At 47.7% G+C, this 17,459-nt stretch overlaps 1 protein-coding gene across 1 annotated transcript in view; it reads left to right on the top strand.

The window, feature by feature from the left end:
* The window catches only part of paf1 (PAF1 homolog, Paf1/RNA polymerase II complex component), a 37,596-nt gene that overhangs the window by 1,769 nt on the left and 18,368 nt on the right, over positions 1–17,459 (top strand). Inside the window, exons 2-3 of the mRNA XM_078241651.1 lie at positions 9,444–9,473; positions 13,687–13,779. Coding sequence (XP_078097777.1) covers positions 9,444–9,473; positions 13,687–13,779 — 123 coding nt within the window. The remainder of the gene's footprint in view (positions 1–9,443; positions 9,474–13,686; positions 13,780–17,459) is intronic.

Here is a 17,459-nt window from a genome sequence, read left to right as displayed (position 1 = left end):
CTTCACAGTTCCAGGGACCTGGGTTCGATTCCCGGCTTGGGTCACTGTCTGTGTGGAGTTTGCACATTCTCCCCGTGTCTGCGTGGGTTTCCTCCGGGTGCTCCGGTTTCCTCCCACTGTCCAAAGATGTGCGGGTTAGGTTGATTGGCCAGGTTAAAAATTGCCCCTTAGTGTCCTGGGATGCGTAGGTTAGAGGGATTAGCGGGTAAATATGTAGGGATATGGGGGTAGGGCCTGGGTGGGATTGTGGTCGGTGCAGACTCGATGGGCCGAATGGCCTCTTTCTGTACTGTAGGGTTTCTATGATTCTATGATTTCCCTCAGCTGCCCTTTGGGTGCTTTTGCTGATTGCCCTACACCTGTGTCCTCTGTTTAGTGATCCGTCACAGTAAGAAGTCTCACAACACCAGGTTACAACACCACAGTGACCCTTCAGTCAGTGGAAACAGTTTCTCCTTCATTCATGTTCAACTTAAAGGGCATGGGTGGCACAGTGGTTAGCACTGCTGCCTCTCAGCACCAGGGACCCGGGTTCAATTCCTGGCTTGGGTGACTGTCCATGTGGAGTCTGCATGTTCTCCCCGTGTCTGCATGGGTTTCCTCTGCATGCTCTGGTTTTCTCCCACAGTCCGAAAGACGTGCTGGTTAGGGTGCATTGGCCGTGCTAAATTCTCCCTCAGTGTACCCGAACAGGCGCCGGAGTGTGGCAACTCATAGAATCTTACAGTGCAGAAGGAGGCCATTTGGCCCATCAAGTCTGCATCGACCACAATCCCACCCTCGTCCTGCTGACACTAAGGGACAATTTAGCATGGCCAATTCACCTAACTCGCACATCTTTGGACTGTGGGAGAATCCTAGAATCCCTACAGTACAGAAAGAGGCTATTCGGCCCATCGAGTCTGCACCGACCACAATCCCACCTAGGCCCTACCCCCATATCCCTACATATTTACCCACTAATCCCTCTAACCTATGCATCTCAGGACACTAAGGGCAATTTTAGCATAGCCAATCAACCTAACCCGCACATCTTTGGACTGTGGGAGGAAACCGGAGCACCCGGAGGAAACCCATGCAGACACAGGGAGAACGTGCAAACTCCCCACAGACAGTGACCCGAGGCCAGGAATCGAACCCAGCTCCCTGGCGCTGTGAGGCAGCAGTGCTAACCACTGTGCCACTAGGGGATTTTCACAGTAACTTCGTTGCAGTGTTAATGTAAGTCTACTTGTGACACTAACAAATAACTTAAATAGGTTAAAAGGGAGAGGCTGGCTAACTAACTAGACTCAGTACAACTGAAGAAATGGTAACGGAGAAACTAAGGAGACTAAAATTGGCAAACTTGCAGGATCTTACGGAAATCATTGTCTGAAGATGCCCCTCGCCCTCCCCTGCTGCCCAGGCCACAAGAAGCCATTCAAATGGGGGGAAGTGAAAAGGGATGTGGTATTGATAGGGGTCAGTATCATCAGGAGGATAGGTACTCTTCTCGGCAGCTACAATTAAGAGTTTTGAAGGTTCTGTGACCTGCCCCGGTGCCAGGGTTCAGGACACCCCCCTCACAACTGGAGGTGAGCCTGGGAGGATCCAGTCATTGTGGGTTCCTGTTGGAACCAATGCTGTTGTTTGAACTAGGAATGATATTCCGCTGAAAAAGTTTAAGGGCAGAAGTTAAAGTGCAGAACTTTATAGAATCCCTACGGTGCAGAAAGAGGCCATTCGGCCCATCGAGTCTGCACCGACTCGCCAACAGATCATCTTACCTAAACCCTATCCCTGTAACCCCAAGTATTCACCCTGCTAATCCCCAAACCTACACATCCTGGAACACTAAGGGGCAATTTAGCATGGCAAATCTACCAAACCTGCACATCTTTGGATTGTGGGAGGAAACCAGAGCACCCAGAGGAAACCCATGCAGACACAGGGAGAATGTGCAAACTCCACCCAGACAGTAATCCAAGGCCGGAATTGAACCCAGGTTCCTGGCACTGTGAGGCAGCAGTGCTAACCACTGTACCACTGTGCTGGGTAGTGATCTCTGGATTGTTACCTGAGCTACGTGCAAATTGGCATTGGGACAAACGGGTTAAAAACTTCTATACCTGACAGAGAGTGGTGTGGAAAGTGGGAACGGTTCCGTTGAAATGGGCTCTACTTCAAGCAGACTGGGACTGCGTTTTTGGCGGCTTGAATAATTAGGATTTCATAGTGGAGAAATGATTTGGTTGAAAGTTAAGTGTGGATCAGGGAAGAACATAGAGCTTAATGCATGTCATAGGGTATTGGTCATTAAGGTGACAATCATTTTTACACTATGGTTCTAGACTCCCCAACCGTTGGAAATTGTCCGTCTTCATCTACCTTTTCTGTTCCCCTTAATATCCTGAAAACTTTGATCGTATCACCTCTTCACTGTCTGAATTCCAGGGAATGCACCCTAGTTTGTGTAATCTCTCATTGGTATATTTGGATATGTGGGTTTCCATCCCGTCAACTTTAAGTCCTTAGGACTCCAACACAGATCCTTATGAGATACCATTAGTCCCAGACTGGCAATGAGAGTGTCTTCCCATTATCCCCACTCTCTGTCTTCTGTTGCTCAGCCAATTTCCAAACTGGGTCAATAATTTGCCTTCGATTCCACAAGCATCAACTAAGTCACCGCTTCAAATAAATCAATCAGGCATGATCTACCCTTTCCAAATCTATGTTGACTCTCTGATCAACTGAAAAACTTTCAAGGTGTTTAGTCACCCTATCCTTAATTACAGATTTTCGAAATAAATTGGCATGTATAAGGGCAGCACAGTGGTTAGAACTGCTGCCTCACAGCTCCAGGGACCTGGGTTCGATTCCCGGCTTGGGTCACTGTGTGGAGTCTGCACATTCTCCCCGTGTCTGTGTGGGTTTCCTCCGGGTGCTCCGGTTTCCTCCCACAGTCCAAAGATGTGCAGGTTAGGTTGACTGGCCATGCTAAATTGATCCTAGTATCAGGGGGATTAGCAGGGTAAGTGTGTGGGGTTACGGGAATAAGGCTTGGGTGGGATTGTGGTCGGTGCAGACTCGATGGGCCGAATGGCTGCCTTCTGTACGAGATTCTATGATTCTATTCTATGATATACTTGCCTTGGAGGAAGTGCAACCAAGGTTCACCAGACTGATTCTTGGAGGAGGGGATCATCCTTTGGGAGAGATTGAGTAGACTAGGTCCATATTCCCTAGCGTTTAGGAAGATGAGAGGCGATCTGATTGAAACATATAGAAAACTTTTGTACAAGCTTGTCTGAACAGATGTTGAAAGAATCTTTCTCCTAGCTGGAACGTCTGAGTTTTGTGCCCTGATGGTCACAGGCTCAGGGATGAGGGATCGACTGTTTAGGACTGAGACGAGAGATTTCTTCACCCAGAAAAGGGTTAAGAGCCTTTGGATGCTCAGTCATTCAATTTAAATCAAAGCTGGACAGATTTTTAGATGTACAGGAAATAAAGGGATGGGTTAATGTGGGTAGGTGTTACCCAGGTAGAGTATATTAGTGGGCAGATGCCAGATGACCCAGTCCTATTGCTTATGTTCAAAGTAGATGATGTTGCAGAGGCTTTAGTTATGCTCAAACTTAAAAATCATTCATGGGATCTGGCTGTCGCTGACTAGACCAGCATTTATTGCCCATTCCCTAATTGTCCCTTGAGAAGGTGGTGGTGAGCTGCCTTCTTGAACCTGAACCCGCTGTAGTCCATGTATTGTAGGTACACCCATAGTGCTGTTAGTGAGGGAGTTCCAGGGACAGTGAAGGAACGACGATATATTTCCAAGTCAGGATAGTGAGTGGCTTGGAGGGGAACTTGCAGGTGGTGGTGGTGTTCCCATGTATCTTGTTCTTCGAGATGATAATGGTCTTGGGTTTGGAAGGTGCTGCCTAAGGAGCCTTGGTGAGTTGCGCACTGTGCATCAGTGGTGGAGGGAATGAATGTTTGTGGATGGGATGCCAATCAAGTGTGTTGCTTTGTCCTGGATAGTGTTGAGCTTCTTGAGTGTTGTTGGAGTTGCACTCATCCAGGCAAAGGGAGAGTTTTCCGTCACACTCCTGACTTATGCCTTGTGAATGATGGACAGGCTTTGGGGAGTCAGAAGGTGAGTTACTCGCCACAGTTTTTTCAGCCTCTGACCTGCTCTCGTAGCCACAGTATTTATAAGCTAATACAGTTTAGTTTCTAATCAATGGTGACCTCCAGGATGTTGATAGTGGGTGATTCAGTGATGCTCATCCCATTGAACGTCAAGGAACGATGGTGAGATTCTCTCTTGTTGGAGATGGTCATTGCCTGGCATTTGTGTGGCATGAATGTTTTGGGGGTGGCAATGGTGTAGTGGTATTGATATTGGACTAGTAATCCAGAGACCTAGGATAATGCAGGTTCGAATCTCATCATGGCAGGTGTTGAAATGACACAGTGGTTAGCACTGCTGTATCACAACTCCAGGGACCAGGGTTCGATTCCATCTGCCTGTGTGATGTCTGCACATTCTCCCCATGTCTGCGTGGGTTTCCTCCGGGTGCTCCGGTTTCCTCCCACAGTCAAAAGATGTGCAGGTTAGGTGGATTGGCCATGCTAAATTGCCCCTTTGGGATTAGCAGGGTAAATGCGTGGTGTTACGGGGATAGGGCCCGAGTGGGATTGTTGTCGGTGCAGGCTCGATGGGCCAAACGGCTTCCTTCTGCACTGTAGACTTTGTGATAATAAAAATCTGGAGTTAAAAGTCGAGTGACGACCATGAAACCGTTGTGGATTGTCGGAAAAACCCATCTGGTTCACTAATGTCTTTTAGGGAAGGAAATCTGCCATCCTTACCTGGTATGGCCGACTCGTGACTCCAGATCCACAGCAATGTGGTTCATTCTTAACTGCCCTCTGAAATAGCCTAGCAAGCCACTCAGTTCAAGGGCAGTTAGGGATGGGCAATAAATATTAACCCAACCAGCGATGTCCATAATCCCATGAAGAAATTTTTTAAAATCCCACTCTGAGTGGAACGTTTGCAGCAGTCAGAATCTCTGCAGTTCCTCTCAGTGACCCAGGAGCTATCCCATGTGGACTGGGAGCTGATTCGACTCATTGTGCTGCCAACCTTTTTAACTCCTCTTTAACTATTTTTATTCTATTCGATAATGCCCCGTCTACTGCTCACCGGCAGCATCCTCCTCTTCCTACATGAAGATTGATGCAAAGTGCTTATTTACTGCCTCGGCCAGACCGTCTGACTCCACAAGATTTCCTTTCTGTGTTACCTGTCAATCTTTTCCCGTATCTCTCTCTCTCTCTCTCTCTCTCCTCCTCTCCTCCCCCCCCCTCCCTCTTTCTGTTATTCCCTGCACCTTCCATGCTTGTTACTGTGTTATCAATCTGATTCCTGATTCCAGTCTGCCTGAGCTGAACCAGGTCCAATTCTCTTGAAATTGGCCTTCCTCCAGTTGAGTCCTTTTACGTCAGTTTTTTTTTCCCCCCTTGTCATTTTCCAAAACCTGATGGTGTTGTGATCACTGTTTCCCAGAATTAGAACGTTTGCCCAGAACTAGATCAGGGATTGCTTCCTTCCTCAGACTGGAAAGGTATTGGACAAGAACTTGATTATTTTACAGATTTTGGGAGTTCCTCCCCTTTCTTTGCCCTTTGCGCTCGGCTGGGGTGAGTTGGAGGGAGTGAGGCAGGGGAGGGGCAGATGCAATTCCTTGCTGAAAGGACAAGTGTAGTTCGCTTCTAATTTTCCTATTAATTCAAAACATAGAAACTAGAAGCAAGAGTAGACCATTCAGCCCTTCGAGCCTGCTCGCCATTCATTATGATGATGGCTGATTGTCAAATTCAATGTTTCCCCTCCCCCCTTCCTCCCCAATATCCCTTGATCCCTTTAGCCCCAAGAGCTGTATCTAATTTCTTCTTGAAATCACACAACGCTTTGGCCTCAAATACTTTCTGGTAGTGAATTCCACACATTGTGTGATGTGCGGGTTGGGTTGATTGGCCATGCTTTTAAAAAAAATTGCCCTTAGTGGCCTGAGATGCGCGTAGGTTAGAGGGATTAGTGGGTAAATCTGTAGGGATATGGGGGTAGGGTCTGGGTGGGATTGTGGCGATGCAAACTCGATGGGCCGAATGGCCTCTTTCTGTACTGTAGGGTTTCTATGATTCACCACCCTCTGGGTGAAGAAATTTCTCATCGCCTCAGTTCTAAAAGGTTTACCCCTTATCCTCAAACTATGACCCCTATTTCTGGACTCCCCCACCATTAGGAACATTCTTTCTGAATCTATCCTGTCTAATCCTGTTAGAATTTTATAAGTTTCTATGAGATCCCCTCTCACTCTTCTAAACTCCAGTGAATATAATCCTAACCGACTTAGTCTCTCCTCATTTGACAGACCTGCCATCCCAGGAATCAGCCTGGTAAACCTTCACTGTACTCCCTCTATAGCACGGACATACTTCCTCGGATAAGGACACCAAAACTACACATTAAGCTGGCAGAATATGTTTTTTAAGAGATAACGAGTGTCACATCTCGAACTTTAAAAACAACAGTTTGGTTTTAGAAATAGGAGTGGAGGATTCAGTGGTAATTAATTCAGCATTGGTTACACAGCAGTTTGAGACTGCATACAATTCTGGGAACTGCATTATAGGACACAATGCTGAGACAGGTTAAATTCTCAAATTTGAGGAGGCTTTGGGACATTAGTTTTAGAGAGCTGAAGTAGAGGGGAGGCGATGACCTAGTGGTATTATCACAAGGCTATTAATCCAGAAACTCGGCTAATGTTCTGGGGACCCGGGTTCGAATTGAATCGAATCGAAATAGTTTACCGAATATTAACGATAGAGGGTTGGTAGGAGGAGAGGTACTCAATACAATTAACGTTACCAGGGAGGCAGTGCTTGGTAGACTAACGGGACTGAAGGTGGACAAGTCCCCGGGCCCGGATGGAATGCATCCCAGGGTGCTGAAAGAAATGTCAGAGGTAATAGCGGATGCGTTAGTGGTTATTTATCAAAATTCATTGGATTCTGGGGTAGTGCCGGCGGATTGGAAAACGGTTAATGTTACGCCGCTGTTTAAAAAAGGAAATAGACAAAAGGCAGGTAACCACAGGCCGGTTAGCTTAACGTCTGTAGTTGGGAAAATGCTGGAATCCATCATTAAAGAAGAAATAGCAGGCCATCTGGATAAGAATGGTTTGATTAAGCAGACGCAGCATGGATTCATGAGGGGAAAGTCGTGCTTGACGAACTTGTTGGATTTTTATGAAGATGTGACTAGTGCGGTTGACGGAGGGGAACTGGTGGATGCGGTGTTTTTGGATTTCCAAAAGGCATTTGATAAGGTGCCTCACAAAACGTTGCTGAAGAAGATTGGGTCACACGGAGTTGGGGGTAGGGTGTTAGCATGGATTGGGGATTGGCTATCCGACAGGAAGCAGAGAGTCGGAATAAATGGGTGCTTTTCTGGTTGGCGGATGGTAACTAGTGGCGTGCCGCAGGGATCGGTACTGGGGCCTCAACTATTTACCATTTATATAGACGATCTGGAGGAGGGGACTGAGTGTAGGGTAACAAAGTTTGCAGACGACACAAAGATAAGTGGAAAAGTGAATCGTGTGGAGGGCGTAGAAGGTCTGCAGAGAGATTTGGACAGGCTGAGTGAGTGGGCGAGGATTTGGCAGATGGAGTATAACGTTGACAAATGTGAGGTTATTCACTTTGGAGGAAATAATAGCAAATTGGATTATTATCTAAATGGAAAAATGTTACAACATGCTACTGTGCAAAGGGACCTGGGGGTCCTTGTGCATGAGACGCAAAAACCCAGTCTGCAGGTGCAACAGGTGATCAAGAAGGCAAATGGGATGTTGGCCTATATCGCAAGGGGGATATAATATAAAAGCAGAGATGTCTTGCTGCATCTGTACAGGGCATTAGTGAGGTCGCAGCTGGAATACTGTGTGCAGTATTGGTCCCCTTATTTGCGGAAGGATAAATTGGCCTTGGAGGGAGTGCAGAGAAGGTTCACCAGGTTGATACCAGAGATGAGGGGTGTTGATTATGAGGAGAGACTGAGCAGATTGGGTTTGTTCTCGTTGGAATTTAGAAGGCTGAGGGGGGATCTTATAGAGACCTATAAGATAATGAAGGGGCTGGATAGGGTAGAGGTGGAGAGATTCTTTCCTATTTCTTATTTTCTTACGAATCCCGCCACGGCAGGTGGTGGAATTTGTATTCAATAAAAAATATCTGGAATTAAGAATCAACTTATGACCAAAGTTAAAGTTTATTTATTTGTCACAAGTAGGCTTACATTAACACTGCAATGAAGTTACTGTGACAATCCCCTAGTCGCCACACTCCTGAAACCTGAAACCATTGTTGGAAAATCCCATCTGGTTCACTAATGTCCTTGAGGGAAGGAAATCTGCCATCCTTACCTGGTCTGGCCCACATGTGACTCCAGATCCAGAGCAATGTGGTTGACTCTCAACTGCCCTCTAAACAAGGGCAATTAGGGATGGGCAATAAATGCTGGCCAGCCAGCGACGCCCATGCCCCACAGATGAATTAAGAAAAAACAGTGGATGGCACAGACATGATGGGCCAAATGGCCTGTTGTAGTGAAAACCTCTGTGATCTGGCTAGGGTGCCTCAGTACTGTGCTCCGTAATGAAATCCTGTGTGAAAAATACCACAATCTGTGGTGGACTTGAAGTTCATGCCATTCAGATCTAATATATTTGAGTGAGCAATTGTGGTTTCAAAGGGACTGAGTAATGGTTTGCACGGTTGCATCTTGGGGCAGAGCAACAGTGACTGCTGACAAGTCATAGAATCATTGAGGTTTACAGCATGGAAACAGGCCCTTCGGCCCAACTTGTCCATTCCACCCCTTTTTATTAACCATTAAACTAGTCCCAATTGTCTGCGTTTGGCCCATATCCCTCTATACCCATCTTACCCATGTAACTGTCTACATGCTTTTTAAAAGACAAAATTGTACCCGCCTCTACTACTGCCTCTGGCAGCTCGTTCCAGACACTCACCACCCTCTGAGTGAAAAGAATTGCTCCTCTGGACCCTTTTGTATCTCTCCCCTCTCACCTTTAACCTATGCCCTCTTGTTTTAGACTCCCCTACCTTTGGGAAAAGATGTTGACTATCTAGCTGATCTGTGCCCCTCATAATTTTATAGACCTCTATAAGGTCACCCCTCAGCCTTCTAGGCTCCAGAGAAAAAAGTCCCAGTCTATCCAGCCTCTCCTTATAACTCAAACCATCAAGTCCCGGTAACATCCTAGTAAATCTTTTCTGCACTCTTTCTAGTTTAATAATATCCTGAATGTTTGCTTTCTACTTGAACAGGAATCCTCATTGTTGTTCTGTTGTTTCAGGTCCAGTGCACATCGGGCAGCACCTGAGAGGTAAGTGATCCTCCGGAGGCTCTAAGCCTTTCTCTTTTGCTGCGCAGGCTTCAAGCAACACATCCTGAGCTGATCAAAGACTGGACAGCCTGGCGCTTGCTTCCCAGAACAGAGAAGGCCAGGAGGTGACTTGTTGGAGACCTTTGAGATTATGAAGGAGGGGGGAATATGATCGGTGTCCCCACTGGAAGGCAGGATGACCGACTGTTCCTTATTTTACAAGGTTATCCTGTAAATCTCTGTAGGTTCACTAGATTGATTCCAGAGGTGAGGGGTTTGTCTTATGAAAAGAGACTGAGCAGGAGCCGCACGGTGGCACAGTGGTTAGCACTGCTGCTTCACAGTGCCATGGACTCGGGTTCAATTCTGGCCTCGGGTGACTGTCTGTGTGGTGTTGGCACATTCTCCCCATGGCTTCCCTCCGGGTGCTCAGGTTTCCTCCCATGGTCCAAAGATGTGTGGGTTAGGTGGATTGGCCATGCTAAATTGCCCCTTAGTGTCAGTAGGTAAGAAGGGTGAAATGTTTGGGGATAGGGCATGGGTGGGTTTGTGGTCGGTGCAGACTCGATGGGCCAAATGGCCTCCTCCTGCACCGTAGGGATTCTATGATTCTTAGTTTAGACCTATGCTCTCTTAGAGTTTAGAAGAATGAGAGGAGATTTAATTGAGATATATTAGATGCTGAAAGTTTATTTATTAGTCCCAAGTAGGCTTACATTCACAGTGCATTGAAGTTACTGTGGAAATCCCCTAGTCGCCACACTCCAGCACCTGTTCAGGAATGCTGAGGGAGAATTTAGCACGGCTAATTCACCTAACCTGCACACCTTTGGAGTGTGGGAAGAAACCGGAGCACCCAGAGGAAACCCACGCAGACACGGGGAGAATGTGCAAACTCCACACAGACAGTGGCCCAAGCCGGGAATCGAATCCAGGTCCCTGGCGCTGTGAGGCAGCAGTGCTAACCACTGTGACACCGTTCCACCTAAAGGGGATTGACAGGGTAGACGTAGAGAGGTTGTTTCCTCTCGTGGGGCAATCTAGCCATAGTTTTAGGATAAGGGATAGCAGATTTTAAGCAGATGAGGAGGAATTACATCTCTCAAAGGGTGATGAATCTGTGGAATTCACTACCCCAGAGCTCGGTGAATGCCGGGACATTGAGTAAATTTAAGGAGGAGATGGACAGAGTTTTAATTAGTGATGGGTTATGGAGATTGCAGTAAGAAGTTTAACAACACCAGGTTAAAGTCCAACAGGTTTATTTGGTAGCAAAAGCCACGCAAGCTTTCGAAGCTTGTGTGGCTTCCCCGGTACCACAGTAGAAAACAGTACCACTGCAGGGAAGTCCATTGTCAACTTATCCGACTACACACTTCAGCCAGATGAAATCGAAGTTCTCAGCCGAGGGCTTAATTTTTGCCCCACCACCAAAATAGACCCCATCAGTCTCGCAGCAGACACAGAGGAATTCATCAGGCGAATGAGGCTGAGGGAGTTCTTCCACAAACCCCAAGAGGCCAACAACGAACACAATGAGACAGCCAATGAACCGGAACAGCCGACAGAGAGATCCGCAGTGCATCCGAAGAGGAAAGAGTCGAATTGGACTCCTCCGGAAGGCCGCTGCCCTCGACTTGACATGTATGCCCAAGCCGTCAGGAGGTGCGTCAACACCAAATTCATCAGCCGCACTCACAAGACAGCCCCGAACATCACCCAAGCACAACGTAACGCCATCCACGCTCTCAAGACCAACCGCAACATTGTCATCAAACCAGCAGACAAAGGAGGGGCCATCGTCATACTGAACAGAACAGATTACTGCAAAGAAGTGTACCGACAACTCAACAACGAGGAACACTACAGACAGTTACCTGCAGATCCGACCAAAGAACACACCCGTCAACTCAACACTCTGATCAAGACCTTTGATCCGGACCTTCAGAACACCCTCCGTGCTCTCATCCCACGTACTCCCCGCGTTGGAGATCTCTACTGCCTCCCGAAGATACACAAGGCAAACACACCCGGCCGTCCCATCGTATCGGGCAATGGGACCCTGTGCGAGAACCTCTCCGGCTATGTCGAAGGCATCCTGAAACCCATTGTACAAAGAACCCCCAGCTTTTGTCGCGACACGACGGACTTCCTACAGAAACTCGGCACACATGGAGCAGTTGAACCAGGAGCGCTCCTCGTCACAATGGGTGTCTCGGCACTCTACACCAGCATCCCCCATGACGATGGCATTGCTGCAACGGCCTCAGTGCTCAGCGCCAACAACTGCCAGTTTCCAGATGCAACTTTACATCTCATCCGCTTCATCCTGGACCACAATATCTTCACCTTCAACAACCAGTTCTTCATCCAGACACACGGAACAGCCATGGGGACCAAATTTGCACCTCAATATGCCAACATCTTCATGCACAGGTTCGAACAAGACTTCTTCACCACACGGGACCTTCAACCGATGCTATACACTAGATACATCGATGACATTTTCTTCCTTTGGACTCATGGTGAACAATCACTGAAACAACTCTATGATGACATCAACAAGTTCCATCCCACCATCAGGCTCACCATAGACTACTCTCCGGAATCGGTTGCATTCTTGGACACGCGCATCTCCATTAAGGACAGTCACCTCAGCACCTCACTGTACCGCAAGCCCACGGATAACCTCACGATGCTCCACTTCTCCAGCTTCCACCCTAAACACGTTAAAGAAGCCATCCCCTACGGACAAGCCCTCCGTATACACAGGATCTGCTCGGATGAGGAGGATCGCAACAGACACCTCCAGACGCTGAAAGGTGCCCTCATAAGAACAGGATATGGCGCTAGACTCATTGATCAACAGTTCCAACGCGCCACAGCGAAAAACCGCACCGACCTCCTCAGAAGACAAACACGGGACACAGTGGACAGAGTACCCTTCGTTGTCCAGTACTTCCCCGGAGCGGAGAAGCTACGGCATCTCCTCCGGAGCCTTCAACATGTCATTGATGAAGACGAACATCTCGCCAAGGCCATCCCCACACCCCCACTTCTTGCCTTCAAACAACCGCACAACCTCAAACAGACCATTGTCCGCAGCAAACTACCCAGCCTTCAGGAGAACAGTGACCAAGACACCACACAACCCTGCCACAGCAACCTCTGCAAGACGTGCCGGATCATCGACACAGATGCCATCATCTCACGTGAGAACACCATCCACCAGGTACACGGTACATACTCTTGCAACTCGGCCAACGTTGTCTACCTGATACGCTGCAAGAAAGGATGTCCCGAGGCATGGTACATTGGGGAAACTATGCAGACGCTGCGACAACGGATGAATGAACACCGCTCGACAATCACCAGGCAAGACTGTTCTCTTCCTGTTGGGGAGCACTTCAGCGGTCACGGGCATTCGGCCTCTGATATTCGGGTAAGCGTTCTCCAAGGCGGTCTTCGCGACACGCGACAGCGCAGAGTCGCTGAGCAGAAACTGATAGCCAAGTTCCGCACACACGAGGATGGCCTCAACCGGGATATTGGTTTCATGTCACACTATTTGTAACGCCCACAGTTGCGTGGACCTGCAGAGTTTCACTGGCTGTCTTGTCTGGAGACAATACACATCTTTTTAGCCTGTCTTGATGCTCTCTCCACTCCCATTGTTTTGTTTCTTAAAGACTTGATTAGTTGTAAGTATTCGCATTCCAACCATTATTCATGTAAATTGAGTCTGTGTCTTTATAAACTCTGTTTGTGAACAGAATTCCCACTCACCTGAAGAAGGGGCTTAGAGCTTCGAAAGCTTGTGTGGCTTTTGCTACCAAATAAACCTGTTGGACTTTAACCTGGTGTTGTTAAACTTCTTACTGTGTTTACCCCAGTCCAACGCCGGCATCTCCACATTATGGAGATTGGACAGGAAAGTGGGATTGAGGGGGAGATGAGATCAGCCTGATGGTGTTGAATGGCTCAAGGGGCTGAATTGCCTACTCCTGCTCCTAGTTCTGATGTAACAGAGTCCGCTTTTCCCTGTCCCGGGCCGCAGGTTGCCGGCGTGCTGTTTCTCCTGTATTTCAGAAGATTAAATCGCGAGCATTCACAGTACTTGCTCTGCATGTGTCTCCTCCTGAAGCTTCTGAGCCTGGAAGGTGCAGTAGAGAGAGGTTGTGTGACTAAAAGCTGTTTCTGTTTCTTCCTCCAGGTCCGGAGTTGTGTGCAGGGTGAAATATTGCAACTCTCTGCCAGACATTCCCTTTGACCCAAAGTTTGTGACGTATCCATTTGATCCCAACAGGTAAGGCAAAGGCTGGTTCAGTCAGTCTGTAGGTTGAAATGTTCTCCATCCTCACCGATGATGCTTCCCTTTCTGCACAGCATTTACTGGAGTGGAGCTGCAGAAAGCTCCAGGGCACCAAGCTGTTGAAGGGAAGAGGGAAGAATGAGGCAGATCAGAGAAGCGAGCAGAGCACCCGATGCATTCTCTGCCAATAGACAAGAGAAAGCTGTTCCCTCAGCCAGAAGAGTAGGGCAGGAAATGACACCCAAAAACTACCCTCTGAAAGTAAACAACCCAGTTCAAGGGCAACGAGGGATGGGCACCAAATGCAGCTCTTGCCAATAACACCCACATCCAAAGAAAGAATAAAAAAATTAGTTTGAATAACTTGGACTTGAAATCACAATTTTGAGATTTGTAGATGACACCAAGCTTGAAGTATGGTGTTTCTTGCTTTTGCTGTTGCTCTCTCTCTCTCATAAGCGTGCTCTCGTGGCTGTCTGTAACTTTACATTCAGGTGGATAAGCCAGATAATTGCTTCAAGAGAGGAGGTAAAAGACTACTGCTGTGGTGCCGCCTTCATATAAGGCATTGAGTCATTGTATGTGCCATTCTCCCTCATCTAGTATCCATGATTTCTATGGATGTGGTTGGGGACTGCCCATGAGCTTTTAGGCCTACCTATAACCCTCCATCCTATTAAGTCCCATGTACTCATCCAGGAGTCTCTTAAAAGACCCTATTGAGTTTGCCTCCACCACTGACGGCAGCCGATTCCACTCGCCCACCACCCTCTGTGTGAAAAACTTCCCCCTAACGTTTCCCCAGTACCTACCCCCCCAGCACCTTAAACCTGTGTCCTCTCGTAGCAGCCATTTCCACCCTGGGAAAAAGCCTCTGAGAGTCCACCCGATCTATGCCTGTCAACATCTTATATACCTCTATTAGGTCTCCTCTCATGCTACGTCTCTCCAAGGGGAAAAGACCGAGCTCCCTCAGCCTATCCTCATAAGGCATGCCACTCAATCCAGGCAACATCCTTGTGAATCACCTCTGCACCCTTTAATCTTTTCCACATCCTTCCTGTAATGAGGCGACCAGAACTGAGCACAGTACTCCAAGTGGGGCCTGACGAGGGTCTTATATGGCTGCATCATTATCCCCGGACTCCTAAACTCAATCCCTCGATTGATAAAGGCCAGCACACCATACGCCTTCTTAACCACCTCCTCCATCTGCGGGGCCGATTTTAGAGTCCTATGGACCCAGACCCCAAGGTCCTTCTGATCCTCTGGTGTTTGAGATTTCTTTGTGAACTCCATTTGCTTTATTAGGATTGAAGTCGTATGGTGAAAGGTTAGGTCCGTGCGTTCAGAAGGGTCTGTGCGACTTAAGGCGGCATTGAGGGATGTTGTTGAAGTTCTGGTGATTGGGGAAGTGTTTCCCGGAGGGGTGCAGCATCACGGCAGAAAAGATTGGCGAGTGATGTGCAGCAAGAGGGGCTGTCATGTTGTTGGGGTCAGTTTGAGGATGTCAGTAATGCACCATATTGAAGTGTTCGGTTGGATATTAGCAAGTGAAGCATGGCTACATCTGATCCATATTAGTGCATAGGACTCAGCAAGGGAATGCACAAGGACTGCCACTGATTTCCGAAACACTGATGCTGATGCTTCTCGATTTGACCTGAGCAGTCTCTGATGGCATGTTGGCACCGTGGTTAGTACTGCTGCCTCGCAGTGCCATGGACCCGGGTTTGATTCCTGGCTTGGGTCACTGTCTGTGTGGAGTTTGCACGTTCTCCCCATGTCTGCGTGGGTTTCCTCCGGATGCTCCGGTTTCCTCCCACAGTCCGAAAGACGTGCTGGTTAAATGGATTGGTCATGCTAAATTCTCCCTCAGTGTACCCAAACAGGTGTGGCGACTAGGGGATTTTCACAGTAACTTCTTTGCAGTGTTAATGTAAGCCCACTTGTTACACTAATGAATAAACTTCAAACTAAACTTGTCTTCATCTTGGCAACTACCCTCTTCAGATGGTTCAGGAGGTTAGTGTGTGTTTCAGGGTCACTTCAAGATGGGTCAGGGTGAGGTTATGTCATACAGTATTGCCACAGGAGATCACTTTCAGGATGCACCTTATGCAGATGCTATGAAGCGACTGTTGTTTATGGGGCTTTGGAAATTTCTCTTCGTGGCGTTCAGACCCACACTCAAGGCGGACCTGATGTCAATGACGGTGGCTGTTGGCGTTGTCAAGGTAAGGTCGTTGGCGTATGGAAATTTAAGTGACTTCGTTGGTGGCACCGCTGGTGTCAACATTGAAGCACGTCAGTGTGGGTACTGAACCATGTGGTGGTCTGTTGTTGAGGATCTGGGGGAGGGGTAATGAATTTGTCAGGGCATTGAGTACAAGAGTTGGCAAATCATGTTTGCAGCTGTATAAAACCTTGGTTAGGCCGCATTTGGAGTATTGCAGGAAGTTCTGGTCACCACACTACCAGAAGGGCTTGAAAGCTTTGGAGAGAATACAAAGAGGGTTCCCCAGGATGTTGCCTGGTTGAGGTTTACAGCATGGAAACAGGCCCTTCGGCCCAACTGGTCCATGCCGCCCTTTTTTTAAAACACCTAAGCTGATCCCAATTGCCCGCATTTGGCCCATATCCCTCTATACCCATCGTACCCATGTAACTATCTAAATGCTTTTTAAAAAACAAAATTGTACCCGCCTCTACTACTACCTCTGGCAGCTTGTTCCAGACATTCCCCACCCTGTGTGAAAAAATTGTCCCTCTGGGCACTTTTGTATCTCTCCCCTCCCACCTTAAACCTATGCCCTCTAGTTTTAGACTCCCCTACCTTTGGGAAAAGATATTGACTATCTATCTGATCTATGCCCCTCATTATTTTATAGACCTCTATAAGATCACCCCTCAGCCTCCTACGCTCCAGAGAAAAAAGCCCCAGTCTATCCAACCTCTCTTTATAACTCAATCCATCAAGTCCCGGAAACATCCTAGTAAATCTTTTCTGCACTCTTTCTAGTTTAATAATATCCTTTCTATAATAGGGTGACCAGAATTGCTCACAGTATTCCAAGTGTGGCCTTACCAATGTCTTGTACAACTTCAACAAAACATTCCAACTCCTGTATTCAATGTTCTGACCGATGAAACCAAGCATGCCGAATGCCTTCTTCACCACTCTGTCCACCTGTGACTCCACTTTCAAGGAGCTATGAACGTGTACCCCTAGATCTCTTTGTTCTGTAACTCTCCCCAACGCCCTACCATTAACTGAGTAAGTCCTGCCCTGGTTCAATCTACCTCGCATTTGTCTAAATTAAACTCCATCTGCCATTCGTCAGCCCACTGGCCCAATTGATCAAGATCCCGTTGCAATTGGAGATAACTTTCTTCACTCTCCACTATGCCACCAATCTTAATGTCATCTGCAAACTTACTAACCATGCCTACGAGAATGTTGGATATGAGGACAGGTTGAAGAAGCTAGGATAGTTTTCACTGGAAAGACGGGGGCTGAGGGGAGACCTGATAGAGGTCTACAAAATTATGAGAGGGACAGACAGGGTGGATAGTCAGAGACGTTTTCCAAGGGTGGTGGTATCAATTACAAGGGGGGCAAAGGTTCAAAGTGAGAGGGGGAAAGTTTAAGAGAGATCTGCGGGGGAAGCTTT

This window comes from Mustelus asterias, chromosome 24 (genome assembly GCF_964213995.1).
Source record: "Mustelus asterias chromosome 24, sMusAst1.hap1.1, whole genome shotgun sequence".
Lineage (NCBI taxonomy): Eukaryota > Metazoa > Chordata > Chondrichthyes > Carcharhiniformes > Triakidae > Mustelus > Mustelus asterias.
Note: the sequence above shows the minus strand (reverse complement) of the source record. Positions and strands in the feature narration are given on the sequence as shown.